This window comes from Leptonychotes weddellii, chromosome X, assembly GCF_054177405.1.
Source record: "Leptonychotes weddellii isolate Sample4059 chromosome X, ASM5417740v2, whole genome shotgun sequence".
In the NCBI taxonomy this organism is placed as follows: Eukaryota; Metazoa; Chordata; class Mammalia; order Carnivora; family Phocidae; genus Leptonychotes; species Leptonychotes weddellii.
The window spans coordinates 985,810-993,799 of record NC_138385.1 but is presented as its reverse complement, the minus strand read 5'-3'; the positions used below and the strand labels follow the sequence as shown (position 1 = coordinate 993,799).

The window sequence follows — 7,990 nt, the reverse complement described above, 5'->3', positions numbered from 1 at the left end:
CCGAGGCCAAAGCGATGCCTTTCCTCACACTCTGTTCTCTAGACGGAAGCACGTCCACACGGTCTCGCGTATCGCCGACGGCGGCGAGCTCCTGCCCGCGCCCCTCCTGCCCTCCTGAGGCTGGAAGGCAGCCGTGACACCGCCCAACGCACCAGCAGAGCTGCACCCGCCTCGCTCCCTGCAGGGCAGCAGCCCGGCGCCCTGAGAGCCCAGGAAACATCTGTGCCCTCTGACCCAATCATCCCATTTACGGGAACCTTCCTAAGGAAAGAATCCGAAATAGATAAAGCTTGTAGTGCCAGGCAGTGACAGCTCTGGCTAGAATCCAGTAGCTTCTCCGTTGGTATACACAACATACAAGATCAAGGGAGTCAGTTTCAGGCCCCTGCTGCTGCAGTCGGGGATTAGTATTTTTTTTTTTTTTCTTTTTCGTGAACTTGGGATCAGAGATAATGCTGACCATCCGTGAAACGTACAGATCTGTGAGTAGGGAACCCTGGGTACGACGGGTCTTTCCTGCAATGCTTGTAGTTGTGGTGCCCAGTGGAGGGAGCTCCTGGCTACCCACACTCTTGGGCGGCCAGCCAGGCATGGGGCACCTGCCAGACTGGTAGCTCAGAGACAAGTGTTTACGTCTTGCTCAGAGCAGGCATTTCGGAAAGTTTGGTTTAATGAGTCCCCCTGAGGGTCCAGAGGCACATCCACCATCCCCACAGGCACCACATAAGTGATGGGACCCAATTCCAGATCTTCTGGGCCTTCTGGGGCAGCCTTGCACAACTCCCTTATTTTCTCTGGGACTGCTTTTCAGTCAGGACATAGAGAAGATTACACTCTCATGTCCTAGGCCCTCATGTCTCCTCCTGCCCCAGTGCAGGCAAGGGGCGTGACGTAGCACAGAATGTCTCCTCTGGGTGCTCTTACCTGTGCCATAGCTGAGGTGCCACTGGAGTCCTCAACAGCTCTCTCGTTTGCTTCTCTCAGTGTAGACGCTGAAGCGGTTATCAGTTGATGGCCATCATATTGGCCTGCGTGCTTCTACCCCTGAGTCGGTCTCCTCACCTGGGACCTCTTGCCTCGACTCTAGATTAGGCGATCAGATCTCAGGTGACAATTGATTGCTCCCACCTGGTCCGTCCTGCCTCTGCCTGTCTTCAATAACCCACAGCTTCAGGGCCAGTGGAATATGGCCTCAATGGCCCCTCCTTCCACTTTCCAGAACAGGCAGCAAGATTTGCACATGACTGTCCTCATCTGGGCTCTCACATCTCTACCTAGTGCCTCATTCTCCTTTCTTGCACGGGGGTCAAGACCTGGGCTTGCACTGTAATGCCATCACCTGGGCCCTCACATCTCAGGCTGCTGTAGCCACACTCTGATGGGGCTCGGGTCTCTGCCCCAGCATAGCTCGCACCAGCTCACACGGCTGCAGCGCTCCGTGGGCATCGTGTCTTAGGTTCTCGCTCTCCGTCTCAGGGTAGGGATCCAGATCTGAGCTAACAGTCAAATGACCTCACCTGTCCCTCATTCCTCCACCCGAGGTTAGGCACCAGGAGCTGAGGGGAAAGGTGACTCTCCACTCCTGACCCTTAAGCCTTGCCTCAGTGTCAGCATCCAGAAGTTAAAGGTTAGTTGAACGTTGAAACTTGGGCCCACCCAGAGCTGAGGGGACTGTTGGCTGTCCTCACATGGGCCCTCTTGTTCCATCCCCACATAGACATCTAGAGCCAGTTGAAAGCCCTTATGCCTCAGGGCGCCTGGGTGGCTCAGTCGTTAAGCGTCTGCCTTCGGCTCAGGTCATGATCCCAGGGTCCTGGGATCGAGCCCCGCATCGGGCTCCCTGCTCGGCGGGGAGCCTGCTTCTCCCTCTCCCTCTGCTGCTCCCCCTGCTTGTGCTCTCTCTCTGTCAAATAAATAAATAAAATCTTAAAAAAACCTGTAAGCTATCATTATAAAACAACTTCATCCCTAGCACTTATTAATCAGCAAGGCCCTAACTACTGTGTCAGATCGTATTCACTCAGAGCTGAGGTGATAGCTTAATGTCCTTACTTGGGACCTCATGCCTCTTCCCCATTGCAGGTTCCTAGAACTGACAGTTGACTGTCTTCATCAGGTCCCTCTCTTTGTTCCTCAGTCATCCAGGGTCAGGTGACAGTTGTCATTACCAGGGCCCTTATGTGTATGCCCCAGTGTAGCACCCAGACCTGGGGTGTCAGTTGACTGCCCTCACCTGGGCCCTTGTGCCTGTCACAGTAGAGACGGAGCAGGAGGAGATCAGGAGGTCCCAACACTCTGCCCTCCCCACTCACACACGATCATCATGTGTTGGGGGCCCCAGAGGAGCTGGGTCCCTCTTCTACTTTGGGCTCCTGCTGCTGCCCTTATGTGGATCTTCCCACACTTCCAGAAGCATCCTCCTTGGTGATGCCAGGCCAGTGGGTTCCCCAGGGGGCCTGGGAAGCCAAGAGGATTATCCCCGGAACACAGCTCTGCTGGGTCCCCCTGAGTCTATGAATGTCTGTGGGGCTCTGCAAAGGACTCTGAGCTTGAAGATCCCTCCTAGGGTCAGGAAGCACTCCCACATGTTCATTTATTTGGCTTCTCCCTGACTCCCAAGGGTTTGAAGTTATCCTCAGGTCTGTATCTTGAGGATTTGAGGTTCCAGGGTGGTGGGCCTTAGTGGTTGGGAACTTAAGAGTAGGCAGGACAGCACCCTCTGGTGGTAAGCGGGGGAAGGCGCGGCCACATCTTCAGGGACCCATTCTGCCCCATTCCTGGCCACCATCCCTTGTGTGTCACCCCAGCTCATCTGCCCATCCCAGGCATGAGGCTGCACCATAGTCAAGGGCAAGACCCTCTGTGGCTACGTGGGAGCCAAAGGGTTACAGGGGAGCCCAGGAGTTCCTAGGCTGGCCCCCACTAGCTCCTGGGGAGGCCTTTGCCACGGCCCCCTCTCCAGGAGGCCACAGGCACCAGAAGGACCAAGGCCACTGCCTGCTGGCTGAAGCCTGGCCTCCAATCCTGTCCACATGGAGTCTTCTCGGCTGCTCTGCACGACCTGGGCTAGGAGGGATCCTGAGGTCCAGATCCCACCGAGGAAAATGACCACTTAAAGGTCTGTGATCTGGGGCGCCTGGGTGGCTCAGTTGGTTAAGCGACTGCCTTCGGCTCAGGTCATGATCCTGGAGTCCCTGGATCGAGTCCCACATCGGGCTCCCTGCTCGGCGGGGGGTCTGCTTCTCCCTCTGACCCTCCCCCCTCTCATGTGCTCTCTCTCTCAAATAAATAAAATCTTAAAAAAAAAAAAAAAAAAAAAAGGTCTGTGATCTGTCCTAATCCCATGAAGCTCCTTCCTTCCCTGTTTAGGTGACCTTGGTGATTTCCCTCCTTCCTTAACCTGAAGGCACCACCTCCCCTGGTTACAGGAGGGGACGGGGAGAGTGCAGATGGCACCCAGGGGTGACACGCTAGCCTCGCTTATGGGACGAGAAAAGCCCACTATTACAGTTTCTTCTTTACGTATTGTTCCCAGGTGGGAACCTTGGCTCATCCCCCACAGCCAGCACTCTGCCTGTCAGGCTGTGCCCCTGTCTTCCTCACCCTCACCAGGCCTCCCACCTGTTGCCATCCCAGCCCAGGGGGACCATGCAGGAGGGAGCCCAGCTGGTTCTCAGTGGGAGGACCAGGAGAGGCCCAGATGGTTAGAGCAAAAAAAGCTCCAGGCATTTGCCTCCCAAGCAGGGTGGGGGACAGAGGGGCCAAACCCTGACAACCACAGCGCCCTGGGCTAGGTCTTCACCTGGCCGGGAGCAGAGCATCCCTCCTGATTTTCTGGGCTGCTTGTTCCCTCCATAAAATGTACCACCATCGCATCATTTTGTCCTTTTGTTCCTGCTTGGTTGCATCTCCCAGAGCCCAGGCTGAGGAGAGCTGGCGGAGAGGGCAGGACAGACACTCGGGCTGCCGCCTTTGTGGGGAGTGTACTGGGATGAGCAGTGTCCCCCCAATGTGTGTCCACCTGGATCCTTGGAATGTGGCCTTGTTTGGAAATGGGAGTGTTTACAGAGAGAATCAAGGTAAGTTAGACTGAGGTCATGGAATGGAGTGGGCCCCTAATCTGATATGACTGGCATCCTTCTAAGAAGAGAAACCAGGAGGAGACACACGCACAGACACGAGGCAGAGCTGTGGGAGGATGGATGTCTGCTGTCCTAAGCTCCCCCTCCCCGGCTGTGCTGCATCCGGGGTCAGTCACAAAAGCCCATTGCCTCTCCTTCCTAAGTACTTCTTGCCTCCGTAGACTGGCAATGCGTGTAAACGGCCCTCAGTGATTCTGTGACGTGACCTCGCTGTGGCAGGGACAAGGTCAGGGCGGAGGCGGCCCATGTGGGCAGCAAGTGCAGTGGAAGCATTCGCTGGAAGGTGAAAATGAATGTGACCCAATCTCGTACCCCTACGCGGTCTGGTAATGAAATTCCGTGGAGTGGGGCAGGGTGAAGAGCACAGATGGTGTGGGGGGGAGGACTCTCAGGAGGCAGCTGGGCTCAGTCATGACTAGACGTGGGGTCAGGGGTGAACAAGGCCCAGACTGCCAAGCCCACGCTGCGGAGGGACGTGGGTGACAAGAACCGGGTGAGGGATGGGTCCACTGGCAGGAAGGAAACAAGCAGGGAGCAGGCGGGTGTGTTTGTGGATTTAATGGCAGGGACTGAGATGGGGTGCGCCACTGGCTGTTTCTGCTTTTCCAGTGGCAAGGGGGCCCCCTGTAGGTGCACTGAAGTCGGTGGGCCATGGAGTGCAGAATTGGGGTAGTGGGGAGAGCTGAGGGGGGCAGAGGGGCATTCAGGGGGCCCAAGACACCGGGGACTGCTGGGCAGCAGGGAGGTCCCTTCCAGCGGGTGACCAGGAATGTCGAGTGGCACTGAGACTGGTGTGAAAACACTTGACCCCTTCCCCCCAGTTCCAAGGACCTTGCTCATAGCCAGCAGGAGTGTGGGGTGGCCACTGGCCCACGGATGCCCGCCCACTGTCCCCTCCATCATCCCTCACTCCTGTCCCTAGGTGGAGGAGCCCAGGACAGGTGGAAAAGCCACTCTGCTTCCTTCTGCTGGGGCTCAGTCCAGTGGACAGAAGCTGGCTCAGGAAGGGCCAGTGGCAGCTAGAGATGGTCACAGCGCGAGTCTCGAGTGCTTGGTGGTTGCGGAATGTAGCTAGGCCCGGGGTGGCTGGGGGCCAGGAATGTGAGGCTAAGGCCTATGGTCCTGAAGCCCTCCCGATGTGAGGCTGGGGGGGCAGGGAAGTGGGAGGAACGAAGACAGACAGGGCCAAGGTGGGTGGGGTGGGGACCTGGGGCTCAGGGCTCAGAGCTTGTGGGGATTCACCCACTTGTAGGTGCCCTCGTACTGGAAGCCCACTCTCTTCATCAGCTCATCTGCCTCCGCGGGGCCTCGGCTGGGAGAGTGATAGGCAGAGGGGAGATGTGAGGGAGCCCCTGGGCTCCTGTGCCCCAACCCCCCAGTCCCATCCTTCCCTCCCTGCCCGGCCCCTCACCTGCCATAAACATAAGGGATGGGCTGGAGCTTCTCGCGCTCAATCTTGTGCAACAACGGTGTAAAGATCCGCCAGGCTTCCCGGAGCTCGTCACTGAGGGGGCACAGTATGGCTTTGGGGGGTGTTTGTGGGGGCAGGGAGGGGGTAAGGGAGGGAGAAGGCTGCCGCATCACCTGGAGCCCAGCTCAGCCCCAGCACACACAGGGGGCACAGGGAACCCCTCACCTGCGCACAAAGTGCATCTGGTTCCCACAGAAGACGTCCAGGATGAGGCGCTCGTACGCATCGGGGAGCTTCACGTTCTACAAGGAGGAGGGTCCCTGCTGAGGCCGCCTGTCCACGCATAGCCCCCCAGCCACCCCCTACCCCGGGCCACGTGTCCACCTTGTATCTGTTGCCGTAGGTCAGGTCCAGCTCGGACTCCTCAGGGTTGAAGAACATGCCGGGCTTCTTGGTCATCATCTTGGTGTACACGGCCTCGTTGGGCTGCACGCGGATCACCAGCTCGTTGCGCTTGCACTGCTGCTGGAAGATGTCGCCGGCCACGTCGCGGAACTGCAGACGCACCTCAGCCTTGCGCTCGTTGAGCGCTTTGCCACAGCGCAGGATGAACGGCACCCCTGGTCGGGGCACAGCTGGCTTCAGGACCTGCCCTGCCGGGGGCCCAGGCGGAAGGGAGCGGGGCTCCCCGGGGCTATGGTGGCCCCGCCTACCAGGCCCGGAGGCGTCACCTACCGTCCCACCTCTCGTTCTCCACATAAAGGACAACGGCTGCAAAGGTCGCAGTGGTGGACCCGCGGGGCACTGTGGGGTCATCCAAGTACCCTTTGGTGGACTCCCCCTCTCCGCTGGGGTTCCCGACATACTGGCCCAGGACCACGTTGTCTGCTTGCACCTCTGAGATACATTTTAACACCTTGACCTGGGAGAGAGCCGGGACAGAGGGGCTCCTTGGGTAAGGGGATGGAGCAGCCATGTGTGGGACAGAGAACAGTAGGCCTGAGGAAGCCAGGGGACCTAGCAGGGTGGGCTTCCCGGCGGAGTGACTGGTCAGCACAGACAGGAGGACATGCATCACCCTGCTGAGGCCATGGCCGTGGCTCTCCTACCCAAGGGCTCCCTGGGACCACCTGGACCCGCCCCCATCTTCTGAAGGAGAGGCGATGGGTCTGCCCGGGGGACATGACAGTCACTGCCAGTCCTGGCAAAAGGGACCAGGAGGGGGCACCTCCACCCACCTTCTCGTCACGGACGTCATCTGAGTCCGTGGAGGCAGGCTTCTCCATGGCCACCAGACACAGCATCTGCAGGAGGTGGTTCTGCATCACGTCCCTGCAGAGGGAGAAGCAGGTGGAACTTGGCTCGGGGGGCATTTGGGCGGGGAGGAAGGAGCAAGGAGGGGGCTCACCTCCGCCCCCTCCCTGTCAGCCAGGTTCCGGGGACTCAGCACCTCAAATAGGGCTTTCTAGCAACAGGCTATGGGACTTGCTTCCTGAGCTCACATCTACCACTGAGGGCCCCTTAAGCAAGGGAAGAGACAGTGAGCCCTCCCTTCACAGCCACCACTGACCACTCAAGACACCCACTTGTGAATCTGAATTTTGGGGTGGGAGGAGCTCCCCAGAACAGGGAGGGGTGACCCTGCAGAATGGCAGGATTGCACCCCTTGCCTGTGCTGACCTCCCAGGAAAGGAGACAGGCTCTCACCGGATGATCCCAAATTCATCAAAGTAGCCCCCACGGCCCTCAGTGCCAAAGGGCTCCTTGAAAGTGAGGATGATGCAGGCGATGTTGTCCCGGTTCCAGATGGGGCCAAAGATCCTGTTGGCAAACCTGCAGGAGGGGCAGCGTGGAGGGTGCTGCTGTATCCTTGGGGGCAACAGCAGGATGGGCTGGGCCCCATGAGCGCCCAGCCCAGACCCAGTCCCCCTCCACCCTGTCGCCCAGGCCTGGCCCTGGCCACACCTCAGCACCATGAGGTTCTGGACCATCTCCTTGCCCAGGTAGTGGTCGATGCGGTAGATCTGGTCCTCGCGGAACAAGGAGGAGATATGGTTGGACAGCCTGTCGGAGCTCTGCAGGTCCCTCCCGAAGGGCTTCTCCACAATGACACGGTTCCAGCCTCTGTGGGAGCCCAGAGCTGTGTCACCCCACACCCTCCCTGGGCAGCAGGGGCCAGAACCTCACCTTCCCCCAGGTCTCCCTCCCTGAGAAGAGGCAGAGCCTTCCCTCCCCATCTGCATTCTTAGGTGACTGGCAAAGCTCTGCTGGGTGGGCCCTTCTGCCCCACCTTGGCAGAGTCCCCAGACCTGAGGACACCTTCTGTCCTCCCCAGCCCTCAATGCCACACTGAGAACTTCCTCAGAAGCCTTCCTGCCCGACCCGCTGGTCACGAGGATAAGTGGTCCCGCTCCCTCCCAGTCCCACACTGGGAGCA

At 58.9% G+C, this 7,990-nt stretch overlaps 2 protein-coding genes across 5 annotated transcripts in view; both read right to left on the bottom strand.

The window, feature by feature from the left end:
* Positions 1-3,232, bottom strand: part of FAM3A (FAM3 metabolism regulating signaling molecule A) — a 12,182-nt gene extending 8,950 nt beyond the window's left edge. Inside the window, exon 1 of one of the 2 annotated variants that reach the window (XR_014141135.1) lies at positions 925-1,868. The gene's annotated coding sequence lies outside the window, so the exon portion shown is untranslated. Of the gene's footprint in view, positions 1-924 lie in introns of both variants that reach the window. The other variant, XM_081808007.1, reaches the window with a different exon arrangement.
* Positions 3,233-4,685: 1,453 nt separating this feature from the next.
* Positions 4,686-7,990, bottom strand: part of G6PD (glucose-6-phosphate dehydrogenase) — a 13,273-nt gene continuing 9,968 nt past the window's right edge. For all 3 annotated transcript variants that reach the window (XM_081808002.1, XM_081808000.1, XM_081808001.1), the window contains exons 6-13: positions 7,519-7,677; positions 7,261-7,386; positions 6,792-6,885; positions 6,289-6,475; positions 5,938-6,173; positions 5,779-5,855; positions 5,554-5,646; positions 4,686-5,454 (exon numbers count right to left, since the gene is read on the bottom strand). In XM_081808002.1, the coding sequence (XP_081664128.1) occupies positions 5,364-5,454; positions 5,554-5,646; positions 5,779-5,855; positions 5,938-6,173; positions 6,289-6,475; positions 6,792-6,885; positions 7,261-7,386; positions 7,519-7,677 (1,063 nt within the window). In that variant the 3' untranslated portion in view covers positions 4,686-5,363. The remainder of the gene's footprint in view (positions 5,455-5,553; positions 5,647-5,778; positions 5,856-5,937; positions 6,174-6,288; positions 6,476-6,791; positions 6,886-7,260; positions 7,387-7,518; positions 7,678-7,990) is intronic.